General features: G+C 41.8%; 1 protein-coding gene across 2 annotated transcripts in view; it reads right to left on the bottom strand.

Annotated features, from left to right (window-relative positions):
• Positions 1-17,203, bottom strand: part of ITM2B (integral membrane protein 2B) — a 28,430-nt gene extending 11,227 nt beyond the window's left edge. The window contains exon 1 of one of the 2 annotated variants that reach the window (XM_079319014.1): positions 14,723-17,203. In XM_079319014.1, the coding sequence (XP_079175140.1) occupies positions 14,723-14,821 (99 nt within the window). In that variant the 5' untranslated portion in view covers positions 14,822-17,203. The remainder of the gene's footprint in view (positions 1-14,722) is intronic. The other variant, XM_079319015.1, reaches the window with a different exon arrangement.
• Between the last annotated feature and the right edge of the window lie 363 nt (positions 17,204-17,566).

Genomic DNA, 17,566 nt, shown 5'->3' with positions numbered 1-17,566 from the left:
AAAAAATGACAGGATTACTAGCTGCCTGATTTTTAACCTGGCTCTTTGCAAAGACTGAGAATAGGACATAATATCCATGCTAATCTAATTAACTCTTGGGTCAGGCTGAGAGTCACTGTGGATTCTTCTATAAATCATCTCAATTACAGATCTAAACTAGGTAAACCAAGGATTTTTATTTTTATGTTGCCCTGTATCATTAGGTAACTATTTCCCTAGATATTTCAAAGCATACAGGACACCTGATTGAAACTTTTTATAACTGTTGTCACTTAACTTTTCCAAGTTAAGGCCAGAAAAAAGGGATAGCAAACTGCCTTTGGGATACAATATCAAAATATTGCCTAGTGAAGAATATAAAGAGTATCTTTATTCTTTCCTAGTGCTGCTTTCAACTCCCACACCTTTTTAACTTCAACCAGAAATGTCCATTAGTGCAATTTTCATTATTTTTAAAGTCCAGAGACTAAGAAAACACGCATCTGGGAAATTATGAAGAAGGCATACAGAGTATGAATACCTATCTGGAAATGGGGGTTAATGTCAGATCAATTTTCCACAAACCACAAAAATAATCAGAAAAAAAAAACTTTTACACTTCTATGATGCTAGGAGGAACCTGAAGGACAAGTTCATTAGTATTCCACCTTAAATAATTTTGCTTTGATATATGAGATGACAGATGTAAACAATAAGTTTAATGTAACTCTTTCATCCTTTTCCACCAGGTAAAGGCTATCATTATTATTTCTCAAGGTGTTCCTTGTGGTGGCACATTAAGCTGTTTTGTATTTGTAGTTGCCTATCATTGATTTGTCCCCTGCCTACCAAAAACAGCCCACCAAATTCAGAGCAGGAGTTCAAGCTCAGTTTAGGCTCCTGCTTAGGAGAATGAATGAAAGCACAGCCCCTGAGCACAGGCAGAACCCAAAACTGACAACACTGAAAAGATTTTATGCTGTTGAAACAGAACAAAGAATTGACTTCCTAGCCTGAAAACTAAGTATATTATGAAGCAGTTTAAAACCAGCTTAAATTAAAATATAAATAATGCACTGAAGCCAAATTATATATGCAGCTGACCTAGGGCTAAGCTCTCTAAGCTTTTGTATTGTTGCCATGACAGCTTAGTTTGGGCTGTATTCACCCAAAAGAATAATTTGTCTCTTGCTATATAAATCTGACCCTCTGCACTGCAAGAGAAGAAAGTGCAATGGATGCTCACCCTCCTTCCAGGTGACTCATGCTCTGGAAAAAAACCCCATTAAGTGAAAGCAGATCCCCACTAAGAGGGACAGTGCTGAATTAGCGCTTCTCCCCACACGGTTACAACTGCACTTTGTTCCCCGGCAGCAGCACTGACTTCTGAAGCCAGAGCACAACATGAGACTGCAGCCTCAATGACTAATTTTTCTCTAGGCCAGCTTTCCACTGCCAGAGGTACCTCACAAAAGAAAGCATCATGTACTTGAGGTGAAGACTGACCTCTAAAAATACACCTCTCTACTTCTGTAATAAATAATCATTACTGTCCTGGTCCCTTTCTTTCCTCTCTTCTTCATCACTGCCCCATGTACTTTCAACTCCCTTGTGAATCCTCAGCCTTAAGATGATGCCACAAAGTTAATCTCTGATGCAAAAATGCCTTAGGAGGAACTGGATGCAGGCCCAAAACTAGCTTGTTTCCCTTGATGAGCTGATTGTTCTAATTGGAAAACATTTGATTAGCCTATTTCCCATGGATAAGACATGAAACAGAAGCATCTCTCTGCCACTTGTACAGTAAATCCTACAGTGTTGAAATGAAATGGTTCAGAACTTCCCAACCTGAATAACTTCAAGCTCTGCAGTAACAATTTTCCTTTCAGATAGAAAGCAAGTATTAAATTCTCTATTATTTGAGACTAGCAAGATTCAAATCTAGAGTCTTCTCACAAAGAAGTGACAATTTGACTGCAGTTTCCAGAACAGGTCCCTTCATTGGTAACCACAGCAGTGAGTGGAAAAGCTGCTCTCTGCCTTTTTACTAAAACCACTCCTGAAATGGGTACATCATACCATGAACTACTTACCAGAACATCTCTCAACTGCAGAGAGATCTTCACAAGAACATCTTTATGACAATTAGTATTAACTGTTCTGCAGTAAATTAAATTAAAAAAAGTTAATAACTCCATAAACCCGCAAACACTAACAGTTATTAATGGCTAGTGGATATATATTCTCTTGCTCTTCTCAGTTCAATTTTAATGCTAACTTTTTTTTGTTTTTAATAAATGCTGAATTTCAGAATGGCCAAATTCATGTTTGGGATAATATCATAAATGTATTCTAAGAAGCTCCAATACTGAGCCACAAATGTGTATAATTAGACTTGATAATTACTTAGATTTTCCCCTTGTGGCTCTTTGTACATAGTGGAATATAATTGCTTTAACATTATAAAAGTAAAGCAGTCTATAATCTTATGAGGCATATGTCTAGTTCGTATTAAAATGAGTGAGAAGATTATCAGACCTTGTTCATTTGCAGAAATTAAGGACACATCTATCTCAACCAGATATGATGGACAACATGCTGTGAGAAGTCCAGAATACTGTATGACTGCTGGACAGCTATGTAAAAGATAATGTCCCAAATTTAAAAATAGATATGATAGCAATAAAAATAATTTTGGAATGAACAGTCTTTGATCCACAGAAAAAGCTGATGCAGAGCATTACTAAGTATTACAAACATTGCTAAAAATGTCTGCAGCATAATACACAAAATGTCCATAATTATGCATGTGAGAATAACATCTAATATATGTACACAAACACAAATATAAAAGCTTACAGTTAATGTGGGCAGAACTGGCTGGAAGCTGTCCACAACAGTTTTCCTCCAAGGTTCTCTGTGTGCCACTTAGCTCACATGGATGGACAGAACACAGTGGGACAGACTGAGCCTCCTGAAGGCAAATATTGACCAACTGCAGCTTTAATTAGTGGAACAGGAAGAAGGGAAGTTAATGATGGCTCCCTAGAAGTGCTTTTTAATGAGAGAGGCTAAAAAGTCTTTAAATAAAATACTGACCAATGGCTGTATAGACTGAATTCTGTTGGTCAGGCTCGCCTGCTCTGACTTGTAAATCTGACATCTGTAGAAAATCCTCACTAAAGAAAGTCAATTTAAAACAAACCTAATTTAGAAAGAGCCCTGCATTCCTTCAATGGTATTCCTGCCTGAAGACTGCTCCAAGCCTGGTATTCTATTTATTACTTGCTGCAGATGGGAAATTAAGGCAGGCTTTTGCAAGACTCCTCACTTGGCAGATGCTGCGAATCTGCAAGGCGATCATACTGATCTGCCTCTAAAACAGCAATTTTATGCTTACTAATAAAATTAAATTTTAACTTTAAGTACAATCATCTTTCAACTTGCTAGTTTGAAAAAAACACTCTATATACAATAGATACTTCAGAGGTTTCTCGCTTGTCTGGAAAACAAGCTATGGCTTTTTATACACAGTTGATATCTGACCATCTTCTGTCATGATGGACAGAGATTTGTCCATCTGACCAAAGGCTCTCTGCCTAAAGAACAAAAATGAAAACACAACCTTAAAATTGTGCTGCTGTTCACTGTAATCACATAGCCTGAATAACCAAGGAGATTAATCAATTAGAATTATCTATTGTGCAGTTGGTACTATTAACCTCTTCTTCTATTTCTCGTATCTGTATATGGTCTTTGAAATAGTATTGTAAATACAACATCTTTTAGACAGCACTAGGAAATCCAGAAGTAAGAAGAAACTAAATTCCAGGAGCTTCACAAGTTCAAAGTCCAAGGTTGTTTTAATTGGTTGAATGTTATCTTTGACGAAATAATGGGGGAGTTTTATTAAAACATAAAGTGTCTGTCAAATGACTCATTTCATTGTTCAAACATTGTAACTAAAACAGAATAAAAACATCAGTATAAGCAGTCAGCTCAAGATCATCTTAAAAGGGGAATGAGTGCTGGTGGGTAGCTGCAGCTGCATGTACTGGGAGAGATAGAGGTGAATAGAGAACAAAAACTGGAAAACAGGAAAGAGTAAGGGAGCAGGAAATAAAACTCAGAAACATGTTGGAACATGAAGAGCTCAAATTTTCTGCAAGAAGTAAAGGAAAATTGCAACTGCAAAGTGAATGTTAAGGACAGGAACCAGCAGTTCATCCACAGCTATGTGACAGAGCGACAACAAAAGAAGCATATCCTGAAGAGTAATCCAGCAACTCCTAACCAACATGAGTAATCCTGATTTACCTAAACACTGTCTTCATTTCTGAGATAAGAGACTGCAGAACCTGATAGCAGTCAACAATTAAAGAGGATAGGTAAAGAAGGAAAAAGCCTGTAACTATTCAAATTGCTGTTTTGTTAAATTTTGGAGTAGCACTAAGATGAGTCATTATTAGCTTTGGTCTTACATGGACTAGAAAATGACAAAGTACTTAAATGGCCTGAAAGTTGTATTTTTAGACCAGGCAAAGACTTTTATCAGGTTTTCAGATTCACCTGCACTTTAGGCTATATCCTCAGCCCAGGCTGTCTACAGTAAGGGTACAACTACCCACACACTGTATTTGACTGTTTTTTTCAAATTGTGCTCCCCAGATTGTTTCTCTTCTCTGTCCAGTTTCAAGATCTACCAATTTCCTTCTCTGGCCACTTATCCCATGCCTATGCCCCCTGTATCTTTCCCCACCCAAAGCAGAGTTCTCTGGTATCTGCCATGCGCAGAGTAACTAGGCACACCTTATCTCCATTTCCTCCCTTCACCGTTGCCCCAAGATAAACCACTCATCACCACGCTCTGGTGAAGAGGAGCTGGGCTACGGCCACAGAACGGCTCTGGACTTTGCCCTGCCACATGAACCAGCACTGCACTCCTGTGCCTCCTGGCCTGCGTTTTCACTGCAAACACTCAGGGCAAGGACTGTCCTCCTGCATCTTTTTCTCTACAGATATTAGCACTACAGGATCCCAATACATCTTGTACTCCTACTGAACACAAGGAAACACTTCTTTCACTGCATGACCCCAAACACTGGAACAGCTTGTCCAGGGAGGTTGTGGAGTCTTCCATCCTTGGAGATACTCAGAAGCTGGTTGGAGGTGGTCTCAAGCAATCAGCTGCAGGTGGTCCTGCTAGAGCAGGGGAGTTGGCCCAGATGACCTCCAATGTGAGCCATTCTGTGATACACTAACACTAATACTATATAGGGTGAGAACTAACAAATAACTCCAACCACTTGCTTCATTAACATGAGAAAAAAAAAAACCAAGAAACTTCCAGGAGTGTTTGGTCTGTGCTAGACAAGTACAGCTCCATATATCCTTTATTTGGGAATTTTATGATTTTTCTGCCTTCTCCCCACTCCTCACCATGAAAACTTCACCAAAACCTACAATATTTGGAAAATGTCTTGGCTCTAAATGTCTGGATGCTCAGGGTGGAAATCAAGTTTATTTAGAAAATATATTAATGTTGATGAATTTATCTATACATTTTCATAAACTAGAATGATGGAAGTTTGTTCTGCATTCCACACTTACCTTTTCTCACATATTTAAAGAAAAGAGAAGTGTTCTAGTGCAAGTTTACAAGTCATAGACCAAAACCTGCAGGTGGAAAGCTTGTACAGGTATCTGGCAAGAAGGATTCATTTCTTAAACAAAACCCATTAAACCTAAGAAGTCATACAGGACATTCTTCAGAATGCATTTTGCTTTCTGAAAACAAAATCACCACACCCTTTATAGTTACAGCATACCAAACATGGCATTTCATTAAACTGTCAAATTTTGAAAAACGCTTCACTTTAACACTGGCAAAATAAACCCTTTACCCACCTGCATTTTTTGACTTACAATTGACTTACATTCTACCATACTTGCAAAAACTACACTATATCAATCTATAATTTTAATGAAGTATTTCTTTCATCTTTATCCTGAATTAGATCAGTGTTTTAAAACAGCAACTTAGAAGGTTCCTATTCCACTTAAAATGGATCAATACTAAATTATCTCTTTGACCTTGATTGTTCCAATCCCTGTATCTCCCTTACTCCTTATATCTGAAATTTCTTTCTTCCTATGACTGCCTGATTCTCAGACATCAGTATGATGGAACGCTATGTGAATTTAACCTAGATTTCTCTCAAGGCTATTTTCCCAAGTGGCATTGGCTCTTTCACCCAAGAGATCTCATTAGCATGCACATATGCACCACTGAGCCTCGGAATTTAATAACTCTATTCCCAGCTCAGCCACAGATGGTATGCCATCTCAAGCAAGTTACAAAGACTGTGTCTCAGTTTCTCTCTAAAGTAGAATCCAGCATCACAAACCCCACTTTTGAGGTCTGTAGTCCTGCTTCAAAGGAGGGTAGACTCTGAAGCCTGTCTAGGCTGCTCAGGGCTCTTGACCAGTCAAGGTTTGAAAACCACTAAGACTGACACTTCAAAGCTTCTCCGGGTAATTTCCTCAGCAGCACTCGGCTCTCCTCAAGACTGAAAAATATTTAGCTTTTATCAGTTAGAAGCTCTCCTTTTTAAGTTTACGACCACTGTCTTTTCAGTCACTTCCCCAGGCACTGGGAGGCTGCTGTGAAGTGCCCCCAGCAGCAGTTTCATCGCTGGGCTGAACAAGCCCTGCTCCCTTGGCCACTCCTCATATGGTGTAACCTCCAGCCCCTGACTATTGTGGTGGCCCCTGCTGGACTCGCACCAGTTTGTTGCTGTCTTTTTTTGGATCAAAGAGCTCTCAGCATTTAGTGATTCCAGTGACCAGTGTCCAGCTGACTGTCCACCAGAAGCCCTGGGTCCTTTTCAAGCAGAGCAGCTTCTCAGCCAAGTGGTGCCCTGTGTATCCTGAAGGCTGGGATGAGTCTGCTCCAGGTACAGGACTTGGCACTTGCTATTCCTGAAAATCGTAAGATTTTGTTCAGCCTATTACTGTAGCCTGGTGAGGCTCTTGTGAATGGCAGCCCTGTCTTTAAACACACTCTGCTAATGCATGTATTAGTGAATTAGAATGCATTGTACCTGCACAGCAAGCACAGTTCTCTGAGTGGAAACCATTCTATATGCAAATACAGAATAGCATTTAATGAGGAGCAGTTATGAGTATCAGCACAGGAGAGCTGACCTCGGAAGGCTGGTGTTTAATTACGCCCTTTTCCAGGCAAAAGTGTTGTAACAAACTAAGGGGCTTCAGTGCAATGGGAGTATTCAGAGTCTGCAGTGGAGCACACATTCCAGTGCCCAGTACCTGGCAGCATCACACCCAGCAGGATCACAGACCTGGCAGTGTTCAAACACCTCCCCAGGAGCTCCCCAAAACTGCAAACCTTAGGCAAGACAACTCACTGCACTGTGCAGCAGCCTCCAAGAGTCGTGTTTGGCCTCACACCCTACAAAGGCTGCTGCATTTTCAAATGTGCAAATGCAAGGGTTTTCTATTTCCGTGTAGGCTTAATCTTTTAAAATAAATAAATAAACAGGCCTTAGTGATTCAGCAGCTATGTGAGATCCACCCCAGAGATCACTGACCCCTCCCAGTTATGATCTCCCCAGCCTGCTCTTTTTTCCACAGTCATTCCACCATCTCATCCTACCCACAAAAGAACAGAAAGCTGCCATCAAAGCAAGAGTTTGCTGAACCCTAGGACAAAGACAACCACAAATTAACTAAGGACTTGCATTCAAGGAACTCTACTCTTAAAATGCCTGTGGGTTTTATTTTTATGTGCATATACATGTGAAATTATATGTATTGCATACTTAATAATATATAAACTCTAGAAAAATTTAGAAAAAATATTTGTGGACACACACACACACAACACACACCCTGACACTACATGGAAAGGAAAAACAAGACATCAATTTATTTTTTGCCAGGATCTCTACAATAATGGTTGGGCAAATATGACTTTGGCATTTTGTCATGATGAATTTTGTACAGCTGTTGCACAGAGCACCATTGCCTGTAGATGACACATGGATCACTCAGAAATGACCTGGTGCTTTTCTGTATGTCCAATGTGGCCCAAACCCTACCTAGGCCACATGAAGTCTGCCACAAAACCATTTCTGACTTCATTGCAGAGCTCCATCTTATTAATTATCTCATTCCTCTGGTTTACCACATCTGTAAAATTAGGACAGATATCCGAATTTTAGAAATTAGCATGGTTTTCATCTGTAGATTCAAAGTAATTTCCACTGAGGATAAAAAGCAGTACATAAACAGTTAGAAAATGAATGTTGTATTATTCATACAGATCAAGAGACTAAAAGCAGATAATGCTAACCTTTGTCAATCATAGCATAAGGGGAGAGTGGAGAGAAAAAATAGGGGAAAAAAAAAAGGAATCTGTGGAATAAGTAACAAAACACATAATTACTTATTTCAGCTGTAGTTACATTTTAAAACGCTTTTAAAATGTCATAATGTTTTTGGAAGTACAGAATAAAGAACATTTAACATTACTAGGACTTAAAAATGCAGTATTTACTTTTGAAGGTATTTCCAGAGAGTCACAGGAAAGTCACTCTTTTGATGAAGAGCTATCTGATGCCTGTAGCTACTGACTACTGGAGAGAAAGTATATAAAAAGCTGACAAATATTCCAAAATCACAACTGCAGAACAGTTAACTGAAAACATTACTGAAGGTAAGTATGCTTAGCCTTCTTAAATACCCCCTCCAAGACTATTAGCATCAACATATACTAAAATGCTGATAAGAAGGAAAAAAAAGGAAAACACCTACACAAATAACAAAGAAAATAGATTTGAAAATAGAAAATAGTCTATAAAACACAACTGTTAGGTTACATTTGCAACTGCAAACATTTCATTCAAGTGCTTAACAGAAGAAAAACATACACATTATATTTTGAAATTCAACTTTCCTTGAAATAGATGTTCACATGTTGGATTAAATATTCATTATAATGGAATGAGTTGAAAGCATTTCCCTTGAAAATACTGCTGATTCCAAGAAAATTTTCTTTCAAACGATTTCCACAGGAAAGCTCAGCATTTCATTTTGATCCACATCTTCAGAAATTAACTAATTTAACTTGATCTTTCCCATTGAACAGAACTTTCATTTCAACAGCCTCTGTTTAAGTGGTATTCTTCATACTAATATGCAATGTTATTATCTAAACTAGTTTCTTGAAGCTTATCAAGAGCATTGCAGCACAGAAAGACAGGAGTGAACAGAAGTACTTCTGGTATTTACTGTAAAGATACATGATAGTGCAGGTTGCTTTTTCTAGATACTGCACTAAATAAAGCATCACCTAATTACAGATTTTTCCATACGATTATATTAAGGGGAAGAAAGTTTTCCAAACACACTTTTAGGGCAAGGGGTCTCAGCCAAGTGAAAGTCTGGGAAACTGAAGAGAAACTATTTAGAACTGCAGAAAGTATTAACATTGTCTCTCTGGTCATCCCTGCACTGAGTTCACACGAGCTGTATGGTACAGCCATCAGCTCTTGCTCAGTCAGCCAAAAATGTGAATGATACAAACAACTGATGAAGCAGTTATCACAAAGGTCTGGCAGAATACATCCTGTTTGAAACATTAAATATCATTCTTCTGGGAAATGCTTGCATTTCTCAACCAAAGCTTTGTGTTTGTTATTCAGGTCGGGAAGTCATGAGAGACAGAAAAGGAAGTCAGATACAGAGCACTGACAGAACTCCTCTGTCCCACAGGTTCATGTCCATTGCTGGGGGATGACACAAGCTCCCCCAGATCACATTTTGAACTTCAGAATTCCAAACCCCTAAACTCTCTTAAAAATAGCAAGAAATTGTCAGAGGAATCACAAATTTTGAGAGATCTTAGTTTTTTAGTATTGTCTCAATTGCTGGCAGCTTTTAAGGAATATCTTTAGGAGCCAAAAGTCTCACAGTTACCTTATTTTCAGGAAGATGCACTACTTAACCAGTAGCACAAATTCATAATGTAAAAGAATGCAGGGGGAGATATCAGCCAAAAGGCTTCTTTTCCTCAGAAAAGACCCTCATTACACAAATTTTGTTCAATAAAACTCAATTTACTCTAATTTATGTTTTTGGGTACACATTAAGTCAAATAAAATAATAGAACAAGCCCTGGGTACTCTTTGTGTAAGAAAAAAACTGGAGAGTTTCCTTATCTATGGTTTGGTGAAATTTCATTAAAATTTTAGCAACATCTGGGAGAAGAGGGAGAGAATTTACTTTGTTAGGATTTTTACTTCTGGTCTTTTAAATAATCACGTCTTAATCTCCACAATGCTCTGACAGATAGCAGAAGCAGGTTGATTTCATGACCTAATTGCATCACAGAAAATAAAGGAAAATGCAAAGACTACTCTTTCCCCAACAGCATCTTCTGTAAAAGAAAAAAACTTGATTGGAGAAAGCCTATAAAGGAAATATGGAAACTTCTGAAATAAAAAAAGAAATTAAAATCAAACAAAATAATCCTAAACCACCCAGTTCCAGAGACATTCCATAAAGTGGGAAAATCTGCTTTCCTGTCAGCAAAATAATAAGTAAATTACTTAAAAATATTTTTAGTGGATATATGTATGTTAAAAATCCTGTAAAGTCAATGCCTTTATTTCAGAAACATTTAACACCAATTACACAAAATCCAAGGGTTTTTCTACACAGTAAAACAGTGCTCACTAGTTTTTGCTCAACAGTATTTCCTAGTTGGATCCCTTCACTCTGTGTTAAAAATGACTGTTGTAATATGCTTTAGGCAAGGCTAAACTAAAGTGAAAAAAAGAAGGTTAATTTTAAAGGTCACAGTAATAATTTTCTTATAAGGAATAAATGCAGAAAGCTTCTGCTTTTAAAATTCTTAACATTTACACTTTCACACCGAACTCTCTGCCAAAGGTCAGCCACAATATTTATGTGTGAATCCACAGCTTCTGTGCAAAAAGCTGGATGTGGTAAAGATGCACCATGTTGAGCACCCCAAAAAGAAAAAGAGATTTAAAAGGTTGCCACTGAGCCTGGCAGAAGGGAGCAACAGCCCGAGTCACTGAGGGCACAAAGATTTTTGGGAGGGCTTAATCTACTGAATGGCCTTTATAAAATGTCTGAAGACTTCAGCTATGCTCAGAAGCATCTTTGGCTCTCCACAGACCTATTGTAGGGAGAAATGTTAAAATACCACACATTGTTTGTCTGTTGGGAAACTGGGTCATAAAACACCCTATTGTAAAGACAATGAGCAAAATGGAAAATGAAATGTGGCCTAAGACCCTTCACTAGGAGTATTCTGTATTTTGGCCAAAAATTATGGCATACAACAACAGAAACAGAGTTGTAATGGCTGCCTACAGTAATTATGGAGACACTTTCACTACATGCCATAATACCAAGCAGTGATTTATGCAGAGACAGGATTAGCACTCTAGATTTTTCAACTCCTTTTTAAGTAACGTACTCTAAAGCATAAGACCATTGCCTTCTGCAAAACTATTTTTTTAAGACTGTTTCTGTGACACGTCCCCTACTCTTCTTGCCTCTTCCTGTCTTACCTTCCCTGATTAATTTCCGATTAGTATCTGCATCAGAGGTTACTGGGCAAATTTTGGCAAGATCAGAGTATTTCTATGCAGTATCATCAGCATATTTTAGCTGCAAATGCTCTTTGCTAAGTCCTTGGAAGATTATGTATTTGAGAGTAATCCTGCAATGGCAGAGTGGCAGTCTTCAAGGCACTGTGCTGGGAAAAGCAGCAGAACAAGACTGCCAAAGAATTAGCCCAAAAGCTCATCCATGAATTTTTATTTTCTCGACATTTCAGAGTATTTGGCTTTATTCATTAATCTCAACTAGTTTACTGATATCTTTAGCTCAAATATTTTAAGTAGGTTTTTTGTTTTTCTTTTTTTTGTAATAAAATTGTGTTAGTGCAATTCTGTTGATCCTCTTCTTAGGGCTTTCCCTTTACTTCAGTCCAGAATACCTCCCAGGACTTTGTTCATAAAAGATAGCTTCATAAAATGTTGTAATATTTTTCATGTTTACACCTGTGATCCAGATCTATTTCTTTTCCTACAGAAACAATGTAGAAGAAGGGAAAACAAATGTCCCATATATGCTGTTTTGGAGATGTGACCTTTTTCAGTCTACCAGAATTCTCTCTTCCAATATACATTCCCACACTGCCTTCAAACCTCACTTGAAGCTAAGGTTTTCCAGCAACTACGTGATATGAATAATGCATTTGTCAGATGTGGTTTACTTTGTCCCCTTTCCTCCAAAGAGCTGCATAGGCAATTCAAGTTGTGGAGGGGTGGGGAAAGATCTGTTTCTAATGCAGTTGTATTCCAGAAGGCAAAGTTCAAAGAGTGGATCTTGCACTTACCTCAAAAGTATCAAGCTTTACAAGGGCCCTCAGTTCCTTTCCACCCACCCCCCCCACCCCAAGATCTGAGAAAATGCTCCCAGACTTGAAGATTCACAGCACCTCGAGAGCTACGTGGCATTGTTTGTTTCACTACTGTTAATCCCGCATGGATTGCACAGCCTGTTCTACAAAAACTACAGACAACGCTACTGTACCAGACCTGCTTTTATTGATGCTCTAAAACACAAAAGCTCAAAAAAAAGCTTACTCAAGAGAATTTTGCACACTGTTAGGTGCAGGTCTGCAGTTCTGCAGACAGAAGATAGAAATGTGTCAAGGAGAATGTCAAAGACTCGTCCCTCAAGAGTGCTCGTTTGTTTTTGGAATTTTCATCTGTACTGAGCATCCCCTCCTAGCAAGCTATTTTAGGAGTGTTTCAAGCTTTGTTCAGGCATGTTCATCCCCTGACAGCAGTGCAAGAACTTTTAAGCAGCTACTGTGAGATCAGGCTGCCTTTTGACCTGGTTAATAAATATTTACAAGTCTCATTTCTAGACAAGGAAAGCAAAGTCGAGGCAGATTTTGTATATCATCCTCAGCTGCTAGAATTTACAGTTCCACATTAAGGAAATCATAGTCAAATAACATGCTTCCAACAGTATCTGGACAGGGTCAGGAGGATTTGTTCCCCAGTGTACAATTAGCCAGATGTATTTTATTTGTTTAGCAGCAGAAAAACAAGCCAAATTTGGTAGGCTATCTGGAAACAAACATCGTCCAGGGCAGTTCAGGATTCCAAGCTAATAAGGAATACCCATTTTCTGGAACATGTTGCTTGTGTCTTGCTTATGTGCCTGGTGTCAAACTGACCACCAAACCTGGGATCGGGAAGAAATTCTCCAGCTTAGGGGAAGCCACTACTTCCTAGAGAATAGCTCCTCTAGGAACACGGAGCTCCTAATGGATTTCCCATAATTGCAGGCAATCTGAGGAACAATACTGTCTCGTCTGTTGTGGCACACTGTTCTAGCGACTTAAATACTCTGGTGAGAGTTTTATCTGGAAGCGCAGTATGCTCAGTAGAAGTGTGAAATTTAACCATTTGCTGTATCAGGGAGATGTCATTAGAAGAACCTTTCTGGTTCCCCTCGGCTGCGAAATGACAGTGGGTTCTGCAGGTGAAGAACATGGCCCCAGCAAAATCACAGCAAAACCTGCACCAGGGCACAACTTCACACAGAAATTAATCACAAAGATTTAAGAAATTAATAAACACTATCACTTTTGAAGAGTCAATCTGGTAATCCAGAGGCCTGATGCACAAGAGACCGTGAAGCAAATGAAAACAGCAAGACACTGTTTATGTGCTGCTGGCCATTTTTCAAGTTTTCATTCCCTGAAAGGGAAGCCCTGAAAGGGCTTAGAGCAAACTACATTACTCCGAATTAAAAACTGGTTTTGATTACTGGAGCACTGAAATTGCAACGAAAAACCTCTAGATTCCAGGCAGTTTTGCACTTCAAAAACTTTACAAGCCGCTGGTGTTTTTTCCTTCGTAGCTGTTTGCAGAGGGGAGGCGGCAGCAGCGCCGGGAGTTTGGGTGCAGTTTTGGGGCGGGGGGGAGGCAGCTCTTTGTTCCTTTACTCCAGCCAGCCCTGGATCCGAGGCGAAGTTCCCCGACCCGCACAGCCAGCGGGCTCTGCGAACACGCTGCGGCACAAGCGCGGCCGAAGCCCCAGCCTCACCCCCCGAGCGCTCCCTTGCCCTGCAGCATCCGGGCTCCGGGAGCTCGCCAGCAGCCGGCCGGGGGGGATCGCGGCGGGGGAACGGCAGCCACGACCCGCCCTCGCCACACAAACCAGCTCCCACCGCCGGCCCGACACCGCCGGGGGGCTGCGGGAGCGGGCGCGCTGCCGGCCCTGAAAGCCGAGGCGGCCGCGGTCCACGCGGCTAACAAAAAACCCTCCACAACAAAACCCCGACAAACACCGCCGACCGAGCAAACAGAAAAACGGAACCACCCCAGAGATCCCCGGAGTGGGGAGAAGCGGAGCCGAGAAGCTCGCTCCCTGTCAGCCATTTTAGAAGCGAGAGGCGATGGGGCGGCAGGGCGCACCGCCGCGCAGCCTTCCCCCGGCCCGCCCGCGGGCCCTCGCCGCGGGCAAGGGGCGCACAGAGCCCGGCAGCGACCCCGCCGCGCTCCCCTGCCCGGGCAGCCCCGCCGAGCGCAGCGCAGCGCAGCAAAGCGCCCGGCACCGCCACCGCCGGGCCGGCCCCGGAGGGTCGGCCCCCCGCCGCCCTCACCTTGGCGTCCGGCGGCACGATCAGCACCTGGCTGTTCTCCTCCTCCTTCTTCGCCGCCTCCTTCTGCGCCAACGCGGAGTTGAACGACACCTTCACCATGGCCGGTTCTCAGCGCCCCGCACGCAGGAGAACGAGGACGAGAAGCAGCCCGGACCAGCGGAGCTTCGCGGGCTGTCCCCTACCTTGCCACCCCCACGCTGCTGCCTCGCCGCGGCTGCCACCCCCGTCCCCTCGTCAGGCGGCTGAGAAGGAGGAGAGGAGAAGGAGGACGGCAGGAGGAGGAGGCGGTGCCTGACAGGGCGGGCGGAGAGAGGGGAGGTGGTGGCAGCAGGGCCTCGCCCTCCGCACACGGCGTGCCCCGGCGCGGCGGGCGGGGGGCTGCGGCCGGGTGGGTCACAGCTCTGGGCTCCGTAGCCGAGGGGCCGCCGCAGTCGGTGCCTGGCCGTGCCCCGGGGATTGTGTCACTGTGACCCCCGTGCCCCCCAGCCCCGGGCACGGCTCCTGTGCATGCAGGAGCTCTGGGCTGACGCGCTGCGCTCCCGGGGGCACGGCTGGCACCAGCGGCTCGGCTCACCCCGGGTAGTGCCAGCGTTTCCCTGGTTGCCCTTTTAATTTGGGGTGTTTTGCGAAAAGAAAATGTTTGGGCCTTTTGTCGAGAAGGAAATCCCCAAAATGCTATACAGGTAGCGTGGAGGTGAAATCCACCAGCTGTCGAACCCTTGGGAAAGGACGCGAGGCGCGCCGGGGAAAGTGGAGGTGTGACCTTCCCCTTCCTCTCCTGTGCAGTGGGGTAAGAACTCGGTGAACTCAGCACACCATCCCAGCAGGGTGCTCTCCAGTCAAACTGTGTGAAGCATATATTCGAATTTGCACTCGGGATATGGTCGTAGTCTACTCCAAGAAGTTAATTTTGGTGACTCATCTGGGTAGAGTTGATTTCCTGGCGAGAGCTTGGCAAAGTAGTGCTTCTGTCACTCTGTGAGAGACACCAGGCAAGCAAAATGCCGTCCTTCAATTCAGCGGGTGCTCTGCTGCTGACTTAGTCAAAATCTGGTCTTTCTCCACAGAGCGTTAGATGGCACCAGGGCTGAATTGTCCTTATGCTTTGTACCTCATCATCAACGTCCTTTGAAATTATTGACTTAAAATGACAAACAGAAAAGCTAACTTAACGTGCTACATCCCATCATGCTAAACTATTTAAAGATCTACAGATAATTTAAGGGCATTTTTTCTAATGAAGATATAAAATCCACGAACCAAATCATAGTAATTTTATATGCTCTCAAAATAAAACAGCTGATGGCACAGCTTGCACCCAAGTCTGTAAATTGCCCAGATATTCCAAGAATTCGATCTAACTACCTCAAAATTCAGCAGAGGTTGACTGAATTATTTGCAGATATTTCACTGAAGTAGAAAACATCATGGACTCTAAGGAAGACAAAATACAGAGATTTCCCTAGACCATTTCTGACTATATTTGGTATGACCCTGGAGGTTTTACTTTAGTAGGAACTTTCATTAAAAGTATTTCAGCATTCTTCATGAAAACGATAAAGTACTTTAATAAAGCTATCATAAGCTACGGTTTCCCAGGCTACTACAATGGATTTTTAGTTTTTTTTTTCTTACAAGTGGGAGTTTATTGTCTCACTCCCAGATTGAGAAAAGCACCAGGTGGCACCTCTGCTCCCATTTCAAAGGGAATCTGTGCAGGCACACTGCACAGGACAATATTTAGTATGCAAAGGCTGTAGTTCAGAATTTTGCTTTGCTTTGTTCTCCTTAATGACATCTTCAGATATTCCTCACAGGGAGATGGGTATGCAAAAGACAGTCAAGGCTAAAGCATGGCATCTTATTATCTGTGTCAAAGTACATCTAACTCTTTCCCCAGGCAGCATACACTCCTATCTTTCCAGATCAAATACACTCTGTCTGCCTCTTGAGTCATGTTTACAAACCATGGAGGTGACTTCAGCTGGATTAAAGCAGCACCCTTGTGTGTTGCCAGTTCTGACCTTTTTATTAGTGAGAATTTAGGATATTAAGATTAGTTCTATTAGAGACCAAGGTATGAGGACGACCTCCCAACTTCCTGGCTGTGCTTTGCTTCTATGTGTTTTCAGGCTGTGGTTTCACAGGTAGCTGAGCTGTAGGATGGCTCCATTCCTCCAAACAGAAATCTTGTCTCACCTCGTCCTTCTCGTCTTCATCATCCACCTCATGTCACTTTTCAGACATCCCTTCATTCATCAGCACTTCCATCCAGTGCCTGTGTTAGATGTATAACCCATGCATATCTGTGTTTTTCTGCATTTGTTTTCTCCCTGGTTGATGAGTTACATCAGTTCAGAGAGATATCAGCACCAGCACCAACAGTGTGCCTGCAAGACTAAGAACAAGGAGGAAAGGGGAAGTGGGGAGGAAGATCTCCCACTTCTGCATAGATGCAAGAGGTAAATCAGCCCACCACACCTCTCAAAACTACAGTGTTGTTTTCTCTCAGACAAGTAGGTTTACATCCAGATGTCTTTCTCATTCTTTCTTGTTTCTGCCCCTTTTCTTTCACATACAAGTCTTCATTTCCTTCAGTCTCCTGCCTCATTCATGTATTGGATATTGAGACCCCTCCCAGGAACAGATGACCTAAGCTGTTTGGATCTGTCTGTGTCCTTGGGCACATGCTTTCCATTATTTCAGCTGACACTAAAAAGGGGGCAAGTCATTGATTCCTTGTTTACCCTGAGTGGCAAATGGCTATTACATCTATCAGGACTGGAAACTGTTTTGTCTTTCTGATGTCCCTCATAAAATGTCACAATGCTTCTAGTGGTGCCT

This window comes from Erithacus rubecula, assembly GCF_903797595.1.
Source record: "Erithacus rubecula genome assembly, chromosome: 1".
NCBI lineage: Eukaryota > Metazoa > Chordata > Aves > Passeriformes > Muscicapidae > Erithacus > Erithacus rubecula.
The sequence above is the reverse complement of the archived record's forward strand: the minus strand, read 5'-3'. Positions and strand labels throughout refer to the sequence as shown.